Below are 21164 nucleotides of genomic sequence, written 5' to 3' on the forward strand. Positions count from 1 at the left end.
ACCCTTAGCCTCAGGAGCAGGTCTTATATAAAAATAACTGAAAATGGATCATGGATTTAAATGTAATACAAAACTTTTAGGAAAACTTTTAGGAAAAAATCTCTGGGGTCTAATTGTAAGTAAAGAGTTCTTACACTTGACACCAAAAAGCAGGAAGAATTAATTCACTGAATACCATCAAAATAAACTTCATGAAAGACCATGTTTAAGAGAATGAAAACAAAAGCTAGAGAGTGGGGGGAAAATATATGCAAAACACACATTCAACAAAGAACTAGTATTTAGAATATATGTATAGAACTCCTAAAACTCACCAGTAAAAATACAAACAATTTAATTAGAAAATGGGTAAAAGACTTTCAGAGTCATTTCACTAAAAAGAATATAATGATGGCAAATAAGCATGTGGGAAAATGTTTAACATCGTTTGCCACCAGGAAAATGCAAATTAAAGCCACAATGAGATATCTCTATACATCTATAATAACTGCTAAATAAAAATAGTGACAACACCAAAAGCTAGTGAAGATATGGAGAAACTGGATAATGGGAATTTACTGTTTATGTTTACTGTTTATGGGAACGAAAAATGGTAAAGCTGGTATAGAAAACAGGTTGGCAGTTCCTCAAATTCTAAACACGCAACTACCATGACTCAGCAACTGTACTCCTAAGACATTTTCCCCAGAGGAATGAAGACTTAACCTTCACACAAAGTGAAGTGAGTGACGATGTAAGACACAGAATTTACCCTCCAAAATCAAAGGACAGAGACGTGGAGTGCAGCAGAAGCGAGACTTTAATGAGGGTCTTGCAAGATCGAGTGTCTGGTGTGCAGGCACATACAGAGCAACTGCAACAAGCAATTTATCTTCTAGTACGTGAGCCCCTCCCCTGGTTCCTCAGTGATCAAGGATTATGAGTTCCCAATTTCTCCTGGATGTCGCCTAAGCAGTTTTGGTGGGAATAAGGTTAAAATAAATAATTGCTATTTGATTGGAGGGCTTCAGCTTCCTTATCTCTAAATTTCATTTTCCCTAAGACGATGTGACTACCATCACACTTCCCTTTCTAACAAGCTTTTGGTCACGTCTGCTTCCTAGTATGTGTTCTTGATCACATTAGCAGACTTCTTTCCATTTTATGAAAATAAATCATATATTATCTTTAACAACTATTTGTAACAGCTGTCCTCATAATAGCCAAAACCTGAAAGTAATTGAAAACAAGCCATGGTACATTCATGCCATGATATAATCTATACTGAGCAATAAAAAGAAACAAATGATTGATACATACAACAAGCTAGATAAATCGTAAGATAATTATGCTAAGAAAAAAATGTCAACCTCAAAAGGTTATGCTATTATTCCATAAATATAACATTCTTGGGAAATGGCAAAATTATAAAACTGAAGAACAGTAGTACAGATTGCCAGGGGTTAGTTAAGGAGTGGACAAAAACACAAGGGTGAGGCTCTAAAAGGAAAACAGAGAAGGATTTTTGTGATGATGAAATTATTCTTTATTTTAATTGTATCAATGTCATTATTCTAGTGACATTGTATTGGTTCTGCAAGATGGGACCCCTGGGGGAATTTGGAAAAGGGTACATGAGATCTGTCTCTGTCTGTATATTTTTTAAAAATTACATGTGATCTACAATTGTCTCAAAATAAAAAAGGTTTTGTTTAAACAAAAGTTACCCCCATCTTTTTTTTTTTTAAACACAAAAAGCATAACCTGATGAAAGAGAAAGTTAACAAGAATAAAAAGTTAAAAAGTACTTCCTTTTTTGGGCTTTAATATTTTTTTTACTCTCTTGCAATTAGAAAATCTTTCACATATAAGATTAAATGTAAAAACAGAAAATATATTGTGATTCTATATACTACAATTTTCTTACCAGTGTTCCCTGGAAATTTCCTGGTTTCTTATACCATGGTTTGTTGCCTCCCTCTTCACAGACACATAGATGATCCATTAGTCCATTACTATATACAAAACATTTTCCTAACAAAGAAGATTCCAACAGCCAAAAATTACTTCAATTAACTGTATTATTTTTATAGATGAACAAATTGACAATATGATGAGGGAGGCAGAAAATTAAGAAAAAAGAAGTAATCTTGGAAAAGATAAAGAACCATTTCTATTTTTAAGGATGAAATACACATAATTAACTTGATTTGCTTGATGCTTTGGTAATGGACTCTAAACTCAGAGCTGTGAAAAGTAATGAAGCAAATAAGTGGACATTATGTTTTCAGAACTATAGTAACAAAATGCACATATATATAAATTTTTTTAGGTTGTCTGAAGAAATGAAGAAAGATAAAGGAGAAAAAGCTGTTTCAAAGGAGGAAAATCTAGTTGGAAAGGGGAATATAGGTACATGTCTTTTCAACCTGTCCAGAGGAAAACTCTGTGGCATGCAAGGAAAATTCAGACAATAGATTATGGAAAAAGTTCTTCTCAATGTAAATAGTGCTATGTGTTATCTCTTTCTCTGTTTGTATTACCTTTTTCGTCTCTTCCTACAATCTATCTTTCCTTTTATTCATCAAAAATATCACTGTTGTTCATTCAAGTCACTGCTATACATTCAACAGAGTGGCCTTTATATCTGAATCAATTTTCTCATAGTTCAGTTTTCTGCTATTTAAGAATGTTTGAAATGCCATTATATTTATAAAGCTATAAAAAATTAAAATTACTTTTAATATGTAAAAGTAACTGCATAACAATATATAATTACTTGTCTCAAATTCCACAAAAACTACTATCCAGTAATTAACCAAGCTGTCTGCTAAAAATAACAAATTTCCAATCACTGTATTCAAGCAACAGTTGAATGACAACCATGAATACAACTCGTGGACAAAGAAGTAAGCTAGATGTTACGGTCTCCTACAAGTATAATTATGTCTTTACCTGTGAGGTTTTTATCCAAGTATACTCTGCTTTAATTAGCACAGCCATAAAAATGTTATATATATTTATTTTCTGCCTACACCTTATCAGGTACAACTGAATGGTGAAAAAAATGTTTCTACATGAGGACAAAGAGGCATTAATTGCAATAATATAATAGATAAAATATCAAAATGAATATTATCAAACAAAAGATAACTCTAACATTACATTTTCATTATAACTAGTACACATACCTTTGGGGAATGGGTTGTTTTGGGCTTGGAGTCTAATTTTAACAACATCCAGGGGTGTCACTATGAAGATATATAAATTTCAATTAGCAAGTGACACCTGTAAATTGTATAGACATTTTCCAAAGAACATAAAAGATATTGATTCATATTTTTCTTCATGGGTAAGCTCATTTACCTTAAAGTAGTCTTGAGTATAACATTCGTGAATATTGTTTAAAGAGGATTAGTGAAAGGTAGAATGTAATTGTCTTTCATGAGTACTAAATTGTCATTTATAATATTTCTACAACTACAATCTATTATCATTAAAACTAAAATACTAGTATTTTTTTTTAAAATACATTCTTTAAGGTAAGTGATAAATGTTCTAAAAATCTATTTAAATATTTAATAACTTTGTATTACAAATAATCAGTAATCAAATGATATTAATTTTCCTAATCTGTTAAATATACCTTATCAAATAAGAGCTACAAGTAATAAAACTTTAGTAAGTTTGTCATAAATTATCTTCAGCACTAGATTATCTTATTCCATTTGGGAACAGCATAAGCAATGGAAAATGGTTTCAATATGCATGCCATATTTTATCAAAGTAGAAAAAAAAAAGCCAAATAATGGTTCTAAGAATACTTTTCCACATCTGAGAATAAGGACAAATACATTAGTTGATCTCTAAGGTCTTTATAACTCTAGAATGAATTCTGACCTGAAAATATATCATAGGGCAATTAGTTTATTTGTATTAATCATCTGTTATCTTATTAAAATAAACTAGCTAACTTAAAATCACTAAAATGCTAACCTATCACCTATGTCATTTAGCTACATCTATCTACAAAAAAGTAACAATAGGAGAAAAATGTGTTCCAGAGAAATCTAAAAATTTTCTGTTTAATGAAAGCAACGTAAAAGATAATTCGTAATTGTTGCTACTATAAATTGCTCAAATTCTGTATTATTGTGTCAATATTTTACTCCATCTTCTTGTTTTCTGTGATAAAGAAGGTCAGTGATAATGCTTAATGTTAATAGGGAACTCAGAAATTCTGGTCTAAGCCCCTAATTTTACAGATAAAAAGTGAAGTTCAAAAAGAAGTCTGATACCGTCCCCAAATATATTCACTCTGAGAATGACAAAGTACGGATTAAAAATTCAAGTCTCTTGAATCGCTGTCCAGGGTTCTTTTCATATTATCATGTTGAAGGAACATTAGCATTCATGAGGGATAAATAATAACATTTATCACCATTTTACTGATAGTAAAACTCAAATGGAATCACTGATTCATTCAACATAACATAATCTACATCAGTAACATAATTTTACCTATCAGTGATGTCAGTATAGCTCCAGTACAAGAAGCAAGCATTTGTTGAAGAGGAGTCACTTTAATAATCTCTGGTCCCCCTGTTTCAGGATCCATATTTTAAACTAATGTTTTAAAAAAACCTTTTAAAGAAAAGTAAAAAATAAAATTAGAATATGTCCTCTGATTTTCCAAAAATAGGAATATACTTCAGTTAGGTTGTGTAAGCAGCATCACATTGTAAGACAGTTAAGCGAGAGTTAAGTTAAACAGACTCTGACCACATAACAGAATGAAAGCAGCTGACCAACAAGTCACAGAATCTGTGACCTTAACCTCCTAAACACTACTCAGAAACCTTCCCCAATCTAGTACAAATTGTCAGCAAATACAGCACTGTTGTTATTGCACACCAGAAGTTACTACATAGGTATAAGTAAAAACACATAAACTTAATAACCTAATCATCTTACTAAGAATTTGTTGAGAAAAGCAACACATACTCTGCTTTAAAAGTCAGGTAATATTGATAATATTAAAAAGTATAAAAATCACTTATAAACTCACTATTCAAAAATAATTACTGGTAACATACAGATGTCATCTTTCCAAATGTCTATGTACATACATGGACTTATAGCACACATTACATTTTACAAAGTACTGTATATTAACCAAACACATATATATATTCATGTATCTATACACATGCAGCATTTTTGAAAAGCTGAAACAGGTTATACTATTCATGCTTGTTTAGTAACTTTCTTTGATACTTAGAAATATATTGTAGACATTGTGTTATATTTAGATACTGAGTTGCTGCCGATTTCTCAATTGTAAACATTCTCATAATATAAATACATCTTTTTGCAGTCTTCCTACAATTACACTCTAGGAGCAAAAGTAATATTTCTGGGCTAACCTATTTTAAGACTTGATACAAATTGCTAAAATACTTTCCAGAAAAGTTGGACCAATTTATATTTCTGCTGGCAATATATGAGCTTGACCTGATCCACAAACTACTCCAAATTCTTTCACTCACATTAGATATCATTTATTTTTTCCGAACCATTTGAAAGTAGATTGTATACATCATACCTCTTCATCACAAATATTTCAGAATATTATCTTATATAATCACAGAACAATTACCAGACTCAGGAAACCTAATTTTGAAATAGTGCTCTACAATGCATTTCACAATGTTGTCAATTATATCAATAACCATTTTAATAAAAATAAATGGTAGCTTTATTGGTTCTTAGATGTTATCTACCTACCTGGTTTAAGTCTTTTTCTCAACTCTGTACGCCAATATTTTATTGTTTGTAACATCAGTAGCCAAAAACCTAAAATCAAAAAAGAAAATAATTGTCTTATCTTTTCACAGAGAAAACAGATAAATCTAAAGGAAAAAAAGCATATAAAAATTAAGACACAAAGCCAACAAATATTTATTAAATCCCTTCTACTAAGTGCTTTGAGGAATAAAAAAAGCACTCCAAAAATGCAAGCATTACAGTATGAAAGCATTCAGAAAAACTTCATGTTATTCTAGTTAATATACTCTGCTTTAAAAACTAACAAGCAAACATCTCAAGAACCTGAATACAGTGACCTATCTTAGTATCGTTTATAGTAGAATAACCAGATTTTGTAACACAAAATTAAAAACATAGCTTCATCTTTGAAGTGATTTGGGTGGGAGTGGGGTAGGGTAACTGTTAATATGAATCTAAGAAAGCTTTAGATAGAACTTCCAGTTCACAGAAAATTCAGAGATTAGAGTAACAAGGTAATAGACACCACAAAATAATAGAGGTCGGAAGGAAATATTCTAGTCTACAGGCCTACTGTCTTGGTTTCTTTGAGTCAACAAGAGAAAAAAGGTGGCAGAGGAGAGAGAACCATTCCAGATAAAGGAAATCTTAAAGAAGTCAAAAACCAAGAGAATTCTGGTTCAAATAAATGTTTAAAAGCCATTTTGAGACTAGAGAAATATGAACATGGTCTGGTATTAGATAATATATTAATTTGATATTAGATAATATTTTTAAAAATCTTTTACATTTGTATGTTGAAATAAAGGTACTATAGTTATGAAGAAAGTGTCTTTTTTTAAAGAGCTTTATTCTGAAGTATTAAGGGTTGGAATGTTCTGACAGCTGTAGTTTACAACATCAAAAAATACATACTAAAGTGTTAATAATTTGGTAAATCTAAGAGATGTGTATGTGTGTACCTAAGTATATTATTGTTCTGTATTTTCCTGTACATGTGAAAATAAGTACAATAAAATATTTTAGTTCCTGAAATTTATGTACAACGTTCAAGTCTAAGAACTTATTTCTAACATTCATTTATATGAACATAGCTCTTTTAGGTAGAAAAATAAGATATGTATGTTAGAATATAAGTATGGCTCCTCCTTCAGAACAGTAAAAATGCCCACATACTTCATTGTTCACATCTACCTCAGCAAGGCTGTGAATGTTAATATGCACACCTGAAATTAAAGTCATAAAACTTGATGTATTTCTACAAATTATTTATCATATAAGGGAAACAAGTCAGAAAAGTAGATGTAATTTTTTAGAATACTAAGTTATTGGAATTTTTAATTATTGTGTAATATATATATTGCATAATATATATATTGTAAAATATATATACAAGTATTGTAGAAAAGTAAGTTATACCAATAGTCTTCTAAAATCATAACATGTATCTAGTTATAATGAAATATGAAAAATGAGCCTCCATTTCAATTTAGTCAAAAAATAACAAGAAGGTCAGGTGTGGTGGCTCAAGTCTGTAATCCCAGAAATTTGGGAGGCCAAGGCGAGAGGATTGCCTGAGTTTAGGGGTTCCAGACCAGCCTGGGCAACTTGGTGAGGCCTTGTCTCTACAATACATCAAAAAATTAGCTGGGTGTGGTAGCACACACCTGTAGTTCCAGCTACTTAGAAGGCTGAGGCGGAAGGATTACCTGAGACCAGCAAGTCGACGCTGGGGTGGCCTTGAGCGTGCCACTGAACTCCAGGCTGGGCAACAGAGTGAGACTCTGACTCAAAATAATAACAACAACATCAACAGTAACAAGAAAAATGTAAAATCCAACCAGAGACTTCGGAGTAGGTTAAAAAAAAAAACAACTAGAAAGTGATATTAGCAGATTGTCTAGAATTCATAATGTATTCTTCAATGCTTTAAAGTCCCTAAAATCATATTAACCCACGTACACTTCCTTCCATTCTTCTATGTGCCAGACTGTCCCTTTTTCAGGGAGGACACAGCCTAGTGGGAGAAACCACTTTAACAAAATACTGCTTTGGTTCTCCAAACAATATCTCATAAAGAAATATTCTGCAACAGGTTCCTTCCTCAATTCCCTGCAAAATTTCCCTTTTATATCTTTTCTGCCTCTGTATCCTTCTGAAGTTACTACTAATAATTTGCTATGCCTAGCCAAGATGATGTTCAAGTATAAGTCTCAAACATGAAAAATCCATGAGCCCTATTGGCGGAAGAATGAAAGTTACTTAATAACAAAATTCACTCAACTAAGCGATCAATGTATAATCTTTAGAAAAATTATTAGGGTAACAGTCAAGCCAGAAGATAGAAAATATCTACTTAGTATCATCAGAATTTTAATTTTTTTCCAATCAAAGGTGTGTTAAATGCTATCTTATTGTAATCTTGATTTGCCTTCCCCTGATCAAAAGATGATAAACATTTTTATTTGCAATATGTACTGCCTCTTCCGTACATCCATCTACATTTTGTCCATTTTTATACTGAAGCATGTATACTTTTCTTATGGTTTTGAGGAATCATTTATTCTTTTTTTATTTAAATACTTTAGAAGGTTGGAATGGTGGTGTCAGCCTGCAGTCTCAGCTACTCTGGATGCTAAGGCGTACTGCCTGGGCCTAGGAGTTTGAGGCTGCAGTCAGCTATGATGGCACCAATGCACCCCAGCCAGGGAGGCAGAGCAAAACCTTGTCCATAGATAGATAGATAGATAGATAGATAGATAGACAGACAGACAGACAGATAGATAGACAGACAAAATAGGAATATATTTATTTTTACCGAAACATGAGAAATGTACATATTTTTAAGGTATATGTGATAATGATACTTTCATTTAATGTAAATATCAAATCAGAGTAACTGGGATATCTATCTTCTTAAATATTTATATTTTCTTTATGCTAAGAACATTAGAATTCTTTTCTTCTAGATATTTTGAGAGGCATAACAAATTATTGTTAACTATAGTTACCTTACTGATGCAGAGAGAGATCCCTCCTGTTGGTCTCTTGTTGGTTAGACTGCTTTCCCAGTTGTGCAGGAGTGAGAAGCCCTCTTTTTCCTCAGTATTACTGAGACACGCCACCCTAGCTGTGAAGGAGACTAGGATTCTTAAGTGATGCTAGCTGAAGAATTCCAGCTTGCAAAACTGACACAGGCTGTAGGACTCACTGTTCATGAGAATCCGCAGCTGGCATAAATTTCCATCAGCTCAGGATGCAGGGTATAGGGCTGGGAGCTAGGGCCCATTGCTAGGCTCCTGCCGCTTAGGCTGATATTCTAGGTTTTCTTTGGTATTGTTGGGTCCCCTTCCCACTACTGCCTGGAGGGGTCGGGCAACTAGAGATATCCCAGGTCAAAGATCTGACCTTAGCAGCCTGTTTCTTCAGAAAGGAAACGCGACTTTTGAGGGTCTCCTGCTGCTCCCAACCAAGGCTAGAACAAGCCTTGGTCAGGTCTAAAACCCTGGGGCAAACTTCTCACTCTCACTTTGAACTGGGTATGGGAAGTCCCTACCCTACTTCAGAGCTAACAGTCTTGTCTCTGGGCGGAAACCCCAGCGCCTGCAGAGGCCGCTGTTGGTGCGGTAATGGGCCCTGAAGCAAACAAAACAAAATAAAACAAACAAACAAACAAAAATGGTGTCTTCCTAGCGACTAGGATTTGAGAGTCCAAGGATTTTACTGGGTACACTCCCCTCTCACCAAAGTCTCAGTCTTCCCCTGAAAACAGCTCTAGAGTCCAGGAGAAATGGGGTGGTCTCCCACGATCTGAGTTACACAGATCCCTGATTGGAAGAGATGTCTCAGAGGGGAGTTTTCAGTCCCCTGCCGTGGTCTGGGGATCACACTTTTTCTGTGGAGCGCCATTGCAGGGGCTTTTCGCCCTGTCTTTTCCTCCCTGAAATCTAGGGTGTCCTTTGTCCTTCCGATGAATATCCATTTTTCTTCTTGGATTGGTGTTTGCTATGCTGGTTTTCCACACTATTTTGCAGTTTCAGCGGGTGAGGCATGCTTGGAAACCTCTAATCCGCCATCATTTTTTGGCTTCCAGGGTATCCCCGATTTTTGTTCCAACTGTACCGACTCTGTTACCAGTTCTAAAAGTTTTTTGGTGGAGTCTTTAGAATTTTCTAAGTATAAGATCATGATGTCACAGGACTCGGTGGCTCAGCCTGGAATCCGAGCGCTTTGGGAGGCTGAGGTGAGTGGATTGCCTAAGCCCGTGGGTTCGAGAACCGCCTGGGCAACTTAACGAGACCTCATCTCTACAATAAATCAAAATTATTAGCCGGGCGTGGTAGCGAGCGCCTGTAGTTCCAGCTACTTGGAAGGCTGAGGCGGAAGGATCTCCGGAGCCCAGCAGGTCGAGGCTGCGGTGGGGAAAAATTGAAGTCTGGGCGACAGAGTGAGACTCCCAACTCAAAAAAAAAAAAAAAAAAAGATCATGATGTCTGCGAACAAAGCTACTTTGAATTCTTCCTTTCCCATTAGGATGCCCTCTTTCTCTTGTCAAACTGCCCTGGTCAGAACCTCTAGTACTTTGTTGAATAAAAGTGATAAAAGTAGGCATCCGTATCTTGTTCCAGACATCAGAGAAAAGACTTTCAATTTTTCCCCATTCAGTATGATGTTAGCTACAGGCTTGTCAAATACAGTCTTTTTTAGAAGTATGTCCCTTCTATACACGATTAAATGCTTTTATCATAACAGGATGTTGAATATTATCAAATGTTTTTTCAGCATCTATTAAAATGCCCATATGGTTTTTGTTCTTGGCTCTGTTAATGTGACCTGTCACATTTATTGATTTGCATATGTTAAAGCAACCTTGCATTCCTGGGATGAATCCTACTTGATCATAGTAAATTATCTTTTTAATATGTTGTTGAATTTGGCTTGCTAGTATTTTGTTGGGGATTTTTTTGCATCTATGTTCATCCATAACATTGTTTTCTTTGTTGTGTCCTTGTTTGGCTTTAGTATCGGGATAATGCTAGCCTTGTAAATGAAGGTTGGAAGTATTCCCTCCTCAATTTTTTTGAAGAGTTGGAGTACAAATGGCATTCATTTTTCTTAGCTTTTGGTGGAATTCAACAGAGAAGTTATCAAGTCCTAGGCTTTTCTATTATAGTTCTTTTTATTATGGCTTAGAGGCACTAATTGGTATGGGTTTGTTGAAGTTTTCTCATTCTTCATGGTTCAATCTCAGTAGGTTGTATTTGTCAGGAATTTCCTTCTAGATTTTCCAATTTGTTAACGTATAGGGGAACAAAAAAAATCTGGAAATTTATTTAAAAAGTGTGTATTTATTCTTACGTGTTTAAACTTCAGTCACGTTCAAAGTACTCTGTTTGATGCAATACACCTACTGAGATGCCTTTTTCACTGCTCAAAACAGTTTCTCAACTTGCAATTTTGATGCCTTTTAGTGCTTCCGGCATTCTTTGTTTTGCCTCTTCCATATTGGCAAAATGTTTCCCTTTGAGGACTTTTTTCATCCAGAAAAACAAACAAAAATAGTCACTCAGGGTGATACTGGATGAACAGGGAAGATCGGCATGAGGTTCATGCTATTTTTGGTCAAAAACTGCTGAATACTCAGCACAGTGTAGTAAGGTGTGTTGTTATGGTGAAAGAATCAGTCACCTGTTTGCCCCAACTTGGGATGTTTCTTCTGCAAATAATGATGTAACCTTCTCAAAACTTCCAGATAAAAACTTTGGTTGAGGCCGGGTGCGGTGGCCCAAGCCCATAATTCCAGCAGTTTGGGAGGCCAAGGTGAGCGAACTGCCTGAGCCCACGGGTTCGGGAACAGCCCAGGCAACTTGGCAAGACCTCATCTCCACAATAAATCAAAATTTAGCTGGGCGTGGTAGCTCGTGCCTGCAGTTCTAGCTACTTGGAAGGCTGAGGTGGAAGGATAGCAGGAGCCCAGCAGGTCCACGCTGGGTGGCCAGGAGTGTACCACTGTGCATCAGTCTGGGCAATGGAGGGAGGCTCCCACTCAAAAAAAAAAAAAAAAAAAAAAAAATTTGGTTGACTATCTCATCCAAAGGAACAAATTCTGAGTGTAACACAAGAGGCCCGCCCTCCAAAAGATAATTCCATTTTTGGGAGGTCTCCCCTCATACAGTTGTTCCTAGTAGTCTCTAATGATTCTTTTTATTTCTGTGGTCTAAGTTACACATCATTTTTCATTTCTGGTTTTATTTATTTGGGTTTTCTCTCTTTTTTTCTTAGTTTAAAGTTATGTTGGTTTTGTTTATCTTTTCTGAAATTCAATTTTTCATTTTGAATTTTTTTTTGTCTCAATTTATCTCTAATTTGATCTTTATTGCTTCTTTCCTTCAAGTAATTTTGGGTTTGGTTTGCTCTTGCTTTTCTGTTTTCTTGAGATATGTTATTAGGTCATTTATTTGAAATGCTTCTACTTTATTGATATGGGTGTTTACTATTATAAACTTTCCTCTTAGTACTGTTTTTGCTGTACCCTATGGGTTTTGGTATGTTGTATTTCTATTTTATTTGTTTCAATAAATTTTTAAATTTATTTCTTAATTTCTTCATTGACCCATTAGTCATTTAGGAGCATGTTGTTTGATTTCCAAGCATTTGTTTGTGTAGCTTCCAAGGTTCCTCTTGTTATTAATTTCTGGTTTTATTCCATTGTGGTCAGAAAAAATACTTGATATAACTTTTACATTTTTTAATCTATTGAGACTTGCTTTGCAGTCTATTCTGAAAAATGCTCCCGTGCTAATGAAAAGAATGGATATTCTGCAGTAGTCAGGTGAACTGTTCTGTAAATGTCACTATTTGGTATAGTGTATAGTTAAGCTTCAATGTTTCTGTGTTGATTTTCTATCTGGATGATCTGCTCATTACTGAAAGTGAGTTAGTTAAAGACTCCTACTATTCTTGTATTGTTGTCTATCTCTCCTTTTAGGTCTTTAAAAAAAATGTATTGCCACATAATAGATGTACGCGTTTTTTGAGGTACATGTGATAATTTAATACATTCATATAATTTGTAAAGTCAAATCGGCGTAATTAATATCCATGAGCTTAAATATTTGTCATTTCTTTATGCTAGAAACATCTGAATTATTCTCTTCTAGTTATTCTGGAATATATAATAGATTATTGCAAACTATAGTCACCCTACTGATCTATCAAACACTAAGTCTTATTTCTTCTATCAAACTGTTCCCTTTAGATCTGTTAATATTTGTTTCATAAACCTGGATGCTCCAGTGTTGGGTGCACAGATATTTATAACTGTCATACCCTCTTACTGAACTGACCCCTTAATCATTTTATAGTGACTTTCTCTCTTTTTACAGTCTTTGACATGTAGTCTATTTTACCTGCTATAAGTACAGCTACTCCTAATCCTTTTTGGTTTCCACCTGCATGAAATACCTTTTTCCATCCCTTCACTTTCTGTCTATTTGTGACTCTATAGGTGAAGTGGGTTTCTTGTAGACATCATACAGTTGGGTCTTGTTTCTTTATCCATTTAATCAGTCTGTATTTTTTAAAATTTATTTTATTTTAAAGATGTGGGGTACAATTCAGGATTAGGTATAAGAATTGTGTCCATTTGCATTCTGTACTTTTATTGACAAGGTTTACTACTGTCTTTTTGTTGCTTGTTTAATAGCTGGTTTGTAACTCCTCTCTTCCTTTCTTACTGTCTTCTTTTGTAGTTAAGTACTTTTCTTTGGTAGCATATTTTAATTAATTGCTGTTTATTTTTCTTGAATCTATTATAAGTTTTTGTATGGTAGTTAGCATGAGACTTACAAAAGCATCTTATAGATATAACAATTTATTTGACTGAGATGATAACTTATCTTAGACCACAAACTAAAAACTAAAAAGCAAATAACAAAATATTCTACACTTTAACTACATCACTCCATATTTTGACTTTTTGCTGTCTCAATTTACGTATTTTTACATTCCTTATCTATTAACAGGTTGCTGTAGCTATTATTGTTTGTGACAGATTTGTCTTTCGGACTTCATACTATAGTTATGAGTGGATTGCTCACCACAAATACAGTATTATTCTGGGCCTACCTGTGAACTTATTTTTACCAGTGGGTCTTATATTTTCAAATTTTATCCTTTTGCATGTTAGTTTTTTTTTTTCCCCCTTCAAGCTAAAGAACTCCCTTTAGCATTTATTATAAGATAGGTCTGGTGGTGGCAAATTCATTCAGCTTTTGTCTAAATATAGAGTTCTTAGAAGAGTTTTTATTGTTTGTTTTTTGTTTTTGATTTCTTTTTCTTCTTGCAGTCCTTCAAAAATGTCATCCAATTCCCTCCTGGCCTATGAAGTTTCCATAAAGAAGTCAGTTTGTTGCCAGAAAAATTGCAGCTCCTTTACATGTTGTTTCTTTTCCTTTGCTGCTTTTAGGATCTTCTCTTTGTCCTTAACCGTCTAGAGTTTGATTATTATATGCCTTGGGGGAACCTTATTTGGGTAAAATCTGTTTGGTGTTCTCTGATGTTCCAGTACCTGAATATTATATCTTTCTCAAGTTTTGAAAAGTTTTCTGTTATTAGTTTTTAAAATAGCTTTCTACTCCCTGCTCTTTCTAAACTCTCAAATAAAACATCAATAATTCTCAGATTTGGTCTTTTGAGGTAATTTTCTATATATTCTAGGAGATTTTCATTCCTTTTCATTTTTTTTCTCCCAATTGTATATTTACAAATAGTCTGTATTTGAGCTCAATGACTCTTTCCTCTCTTTGATCCACTCTGCTGTTGAGAGCCTCTAGTGAATGTTTTAGTTTAGCAAATGTATTGCTTGGTTACAAGATTTCAGTTTGATTTTATTATTTCAATCTCTTTGTTAAATGTGTCTGATAAATTTCTAAGCTGCTTTTTTGTTTTGTCTTGGAGATCGTTGGGTTGCAAAAAAAACTGTTATTTTGAATTAATATTCTAAGAGCTCACATATTGCCATTTCATTAGAGTCAGTCACTGGATTTTGCTTTGTCCTTTGACGAGGTCACAGTTCCCTGTTTGTTGTTGTTTCTTGTGAATGTATGTCTATGTCTTTGCACTGAAGAATTAGTTATTTATTCCCATCTTCTTGGTCTGGTTTCTTTTAGTGTTTATTGGGCATGCATGTTGACTCTTCACAGTTTACTTGTTGATTTTTTTTTCTTCCCACTAGGCGCTAGTAAAGTATCTGAGCACTCTGCCTGTCCAGAATAAAAAGGTCCCAAAGGAAGTATTACAGAAGTGTGAGAATGCTGGCTTGTGGGTTTGTGCCAGGAGACCTGTGGAATATGCCTCCTACAGCATGGTGCTGCTGAACGGGCACTCTGATTTGGTGTCTCCTTTGACCAAGTTACAAGGCACAGTTTTCAGGGCTAGGTAGGGATGGAAGTTCCACCTCCCCATCTTTGTTTCTGCCTGTACCCAGGAATATTTCTCCCTTCAGATGCTCCCAGTGATTCTTGTGGGTTATGGGCGGAACAGGTCTCCTGCAAGGGAACCCAAGATGATGGAGAAGCCAGTTGTCTACCTGAATCGCATAATTTTTCAGTGTAAGAACCGTGAGTTGAGGGGAAATATTCCATGCGCTAGATGCTAGACAAATGGGGAGAGAGGCATCATAGATATGAAAGTCTGATTCTCTTACCGTCTGCTTTGAGCTTCTTCAATCTCTGTGACCCTGGAAACTGCCTCATCCTTATATTTGAGTTCTGGGATATTGTTGTTAGTCATCTCAGCACCGTATATTTGTTTTTTGGTTTCTGTGAGGAGGTGAAGCCAGCTTGATTCTACATCACCATTCCAGAACTGAACACTCTTCCCTTTATTCTTAACATAAATTATTGCAAGTTACATAAATTTTATCTTCTCACAGTCTATAATTTTTCTTTCTACTTTCTTTAAAGTATCTTATGATGAATCAAGGTTCTTAATTTTTTTTTTTTGGTAACATACACATAACATGAAATCTACCTAAACAAATTCTTAGTATTGTTAACTACATGCACATTGTTGCATAAAAAATCACTAAAATATTTTCATTTTGCATAATTGAAACTCCACACCTATTAAGGAGCAACTCATTTCCCTTTCTACCCAGCACCTGGCAGTCACCATTTTAGTTTCTGCTAAAATGCTTAGTTTAACAAGTCTACATACATCACATAAAGAGTATCATAGTATATGTCCTTTCCTAACTGGTTTATTTCATTGAGCATAATGTGCTCAAGGTTCACTCATGTTGTAGCATATGATAGAACTTCCTACATTTTTGTGGCTGAGTAATATACCACTGTATGTATATACCATTTTCTTTATCCACTCATCCATCAATAGACATTTAGTTTCTACCTCTTGGCTACTGTGAATAATGCTGTAATAAATATGGGACTGTAACTATCACTTTGAGAACTCAATTTCAATTCTTTCAAATACTCAGAAGTGAAACTGATGGATCATATGGTAGTCTATTTTTAATTAATTTTTTTATTTTATTTTATTATCAAGTTGTGGAGTACAAATCAGGATTAGGTATATAAGTAATTTATGTGCAGGTGAAGTTTGGGCCTCCAACTGGTCCTCACTTCCCATGGTTTAGGACCAGGTATCCTTTGTGTTGTTATGTTTTACCCCACCCCACAGTGTCCCACAACTGTCAATCCCTCCCTTGTACTACTGTGATTAATGTTTTTATTTTTAATTTCTTGAAGAACTTTCATACTGTTTTCTTTAGCAGATGTACCATTTTATATTTCTACAAACAGTGCATATGGATTCCAATCTTTTCCAATCTTTTCACATCCTTGTCAGCACTTATTATTCTTGGATTTGTTTTAATAATGGTGATCCTGATAGTGAGGTGATAGTTTTAATAGTTTGGATAGTTTTAATAGTTTGGATAGTGAGGTGATAGTTTTAATAGTTTGGATTTGTTTTAATAATGGTGATCCTGATAGTGAGGTGATCTCTCATTGTAGTTTTGATATTGTACCCTGATAATGGTGATGCTGAATTTTTTTTTTTAAATATACCTGTTGGTCATTAGTATGCCGTCTTCTGAGAAATGTTTCTTCATGTTCTTTGTCCATTTTAAAATTGGCTTTATTTTTTTGCTACTGAGTGAAGTTCCCTATGTGTTTTTGGATATTAACTCATTGACGTGTGGTTTTCAAATATTTTCTTCTATTTCCTAAGTTGCTTTTTCAGTTAGTTGATTGTTTCCCTTGCTGTGCAGCAGCTTATTAGTTTGACATAACTCTATTTGTCTATCTTTGCTTTGTTGTCTTTACTTTTGGTATCATATCCAAGAAATTAAGAATCTTTTCCCCTATGTTTTCTTGTAGGAGTTTTAGTTTCAAATCTGATGTTTAAGACTAATTCATTTTCAGTTGATTTTTGTGTATAATGAAGCTAGGGGTCCAAGTTCTAAACTTTAAAGTAGCCAAATTTATCAACTTTTCCTTTATTAAAAACGTCATTCTGTATCTTGTTTAAGCAATCTTTTCCTAGTTAAAAATCCAAAAGACATTTCCCTATATCTTCTCCCTAAAACATCTGAAGTTTTGCTATTGATAAATTTTAAGTCTTTAATCCATGCAGAATTATTTTTATTAGCATGAAAAGTTAGGCACCCAATTTTACCTATTTCCATGTAAAAACACGTAACTACTTTGTTCAGATCCAATTATTAAATAATCCTTCTTTTTTCTTCTAAACTGACATACAACTTCTAAACTGACATTTAACTTTGTTAAATCTAAATTCCATTCATGAGTTGAACTGTTTCTAGGTTGTCTATTCTATTCTATTGGTCAACTTATCTATTCTTAAACCATACCACATTATATTAATTGAGTCATTAGTCCTTCTATTTGGTAGGACAAGTCTACCATTACTATTTCTCTTCTTCAGAAGTGTCATGGCTACTCTTGGTCCTTTGGTCTCTAACACAAATTTAAAACTCACTATACCAAAGTCCTTGAAAAATATCTTTGGAATTCTGATTGGAAATAAACTGAATCTATATGTAAGTCTGAAGATAATTAATTTTTACAAATACAGTCTATCCCTTTAGCCATTTAGGTCTTCCTTAATGTTCTAAACAGTTTTAAAGTTCATCTTATACAGATCTTGCATATTTGGGGTAGATCTAATGCTAGATTCCTATTGGTCTCAAATACTAATATAAATAATGTCTTCCTTTTCATTAAAGTTGACCCTTGAGTAATATGGGTTTGAATTGCATGAGCCCACCTACACACAAATTTTGTTCAATATACCGAAAAATTTTTTGGAGATTTGTGACAATTTTTTAAAAACATACAAACTGTGAAGCCAGAAAGTAATTAAAAACTTATTCATAGATGCCTAAAATATATGCAAACATTAGTCTATCATTGACTACCATAAAATATGTACAAATTATTAAGTTAAAATTTATCAAAACTTACACACTTACAGACTATACGTAGTGCCATTTTCAGTCTAAAGAAAAGTAAAAAAATGTAAAGATGCAGTATTAAATCATAATTGCATAAAACTAACTGGAGAACATACTGTATTACTGTAATAATTTTGAAGTCACTGCCTGTTGCTATGACCCCAAGTGTTGCCAGTATCTGCTTAAAACACCATGTGAAATTAATCATCTCCACCAGTAATACTGAATATCACAATATTGCAAATGCATTTCCCTTATGAGTTTCTTAACCATGTTTTCTTCTCTAGCTTACTTTATTGTAAGAATTCAGTACATAATACATGCAGCATACAAAATATGTTAAATATTGTTAATATATCAGTAAGACTTCCAGTCAACAGTAGGCTATTAATAGTTAAGTTTTAGGAGATTATGCAAGGGGTTGACTCCCTAATCTCCATACTGTTCAAGGACAAATTGTACATATTTGCTCCATTCACATATACAACCGATTTTTTATGTTAATCTTCTACCAGCAACTGTGCTAAATCTCCCCTATTATTTCTAACAATTTAAGTGTAGATGCTTGAGTTTTTTTATGTAAACATATATACTGTCTACACAATAAGTTCGATTCCCGCCATTCCCAATCATCATACTACTGTTAAATTAAATTTAGCCCAAAGCTACCTTCTTGCATATTTTGGGTTCAACCTAGAGATTTTCTGTACCCTTTCACATAGTGTATTATAACCTACCCGGAACCTAACTGGATGTGTATGCACCACCAAACAACAGCAAAATACACATTTTTCTTTAAATGAACATGGAACAGTCTTCACGACAGATCTTATGTTGGACCACAAAACAATTCTCAATAAAATTTTTAAAACCAAAATAATGCAAAGTATACCTTCTGACCAAAGTATAAGAAAATTTAAAATAACAAAAGAAAATTTACAAAATTCACAAATATCTAGACTTAAACAATATAATCTTAAACAATCAATGGATCAAAGAAATTACACTGGAAATTAGAAAATGCCTTGAGACTAATAAAAATGAAAACAATGGCCATTGCTTTGTTAAACTCTGGCGTGTCCAAGTGGTTCTTTGAGCTATGGTCGGCATGTTTCTTGGCTTTTGCCCCCTTCCCTCCCTTGAGGAGGTGAATCTCTTCTCTCTTCTTCCCTCCCTCCCTCCGTTCCCCCCCCTTTTGCTTTCTAAATACATATATTTTCCAATCTAAAACAAACAAACAAAGTATACCCAGCATACCCAAACTTAAGGGATGCAGCAAAGCAGTGCTCAGAGAATAATTTATACCCATAAAAACCTACATTAAAAAAAGAAAGATCTAAAAGTAATCACTTTAACTTCTCCCTGTGGAACTATTGAAAGAACAAATTAAATCCAAGCAAATAGGAAGATAAAAGGCTATGAGTCAAAATGAAAATGAACAAAAACAGAATAGGAAAACTACAGAGAATTAATAAAGCAAAAACTTAACTTAAAGGTCATCTAAATTGATAATCTTTTAGCAATACTGGCCAAGAAAAAAGAGAAGACTCAAATTACTAAAATCAGGAATGAAAGTAGGAACAATAGTACCAGTCTTATATAAATAAAAATTATGACAGGAGACTATTATGTACAAATATATACCAATAAATTAGGTAATCTAGATCAAATGAACAACTTCCTAAAAGCATATACACTATAAAAACTGCCTCAGGAAGAAATAGAACACATAAATTGACTTATAATTAGTAAAAAGATTAAATCAGAAATAAAAATCCTCTCAAGAGAGAAAAATCCAGGAACAGATGGTATTCACAGGCAAATTTTATCAACATTTACGGAAGAATTAATATCAATCCTTCTCAAGTTCTCCCAATAAAATAAAGAAACAAACACTTCCTAATTCATTCTCTATAGCCAGTACAGTGTTACCTATCAAAGCCAGACAAAGACATCGTAAGAAAACCAGAGACTAATATCCCTTATGTAGAGATACAAAAGTTCTCAACAAAGCACTACTAAACTAAATCCAGCTGTATACTAAAACAATTATACACCATGACCAAATGGGATGTACCCCAGGACTTCAAAGATGGTTCAATATATAAAAGTCAAGCAATGAAATAATACCATGTTATCAAATCAAGGGGAAAAAAACACATGATCAACTCAATTTATGAAGAAAAAAACATTTGACAAAATCCAGTACTCTTTTGTGACACAAACACTTAACAAAGTTGTAAGAGAAGGGAATTTCATCAACTTAATAGGCAATAAAAACAAACAAAAGGCATCTAGATTTGAAAGAAAGAAGTAAAACTTTCTATTAATATATAACATGATTTTTTATCTATAGTCTCCTAAAGAAGTCACCAAACAAACTATTCAAGCTAATACATTTCAGCAAAGTTGCAGGATACAAGATCAATAACATCTTTTATTTCTATACGCTAGCAATGAACAATTTGAAAATGAAATTAATGAACTGTTTTCATTTCTAATAACATCAAAAAGAATAAAATACTCAAGAATAAATGTAACCACAAAAGTATACCCAAAAGTATAAGACTTGTACAACAAAAAATTCAAAACACTATCCAAATTAAGGAAACTCTAAATAAACAGAAATACATCTTATACTCATGAATTGGAAACACATCTTGTTAAGATGGCAATACTCTACAAATTCTATGTGATTGTTATCAAATTTCCAGCTACTTTTTTTCACATCAAATTTTAAGAGATCCCAAATATTCAAAACAATCTTGAAAAAGAACAAATCTGTGCTACTTAGATTTCTCAATTTCAAAATTTACAAAAAAAGTAATTAAAACTGTAGTACTGCCATAAGAAGAGACAGACTGATCAAGGGATTTGAACTGACAGACCAGAAATAACC

The 21164-nt window shown here is 33.6% G+C and overlaps 1 protein-coding gene across 1 annotated transcript in view; it reads right to left on the bottom strand.

Annotated features, from left to right (window-relative positions):
* Positions 1-15544, bottom strand: part of SLC25A40 (solute carrier family 25 member 40) — a 33689-nt gene extending 18145 nt beyond the window's left edge. Inside the window, exons 1-6 of the mRNA XM_008061319.2 lie at positions 15473-15544; positions 8778-8896; positions 5767-5835; positions 4501-4623; positions 3171-3230; positions 1907-2013 (exon numbers count right to left, since the gene is read on the bottom strand). Coding sequence (XP_008059510.1) covers positions 1907-2013; positions 3171-3230; positions 4501-4597 — 264 coding nt within the window. The 5' untranslated portion in view covers positions 4598-4623; positions 5767-5835; positions 8778-8896; positions 15473-15544. The remainder of the gene's footprint in view (positions 1-1906; positions 2014-3170; positions 3231-4500; positions 4624-5766; positions 5836-8777; positions 8897-15472) is intronic.
* Between the last annotated feature and the right edge of the window lie 5620 nt (positions 15545-21164).

Source organism: Carlito syrichta, unplaced genomic scaffold, assembly GCF_000164805.1.
Source record: "Carlito syrichta isolate Samal-C Ts95f unplaced genomic scaffold, Tarsius_syrichta-2.0.1 Scaffold305203, whole genome shotgun sequence".
NCBI lineage: Eukaryota > Metazoa > Chordata > Mammalia > Primates > Tarsiidae > Carlito > Carlito syrichta.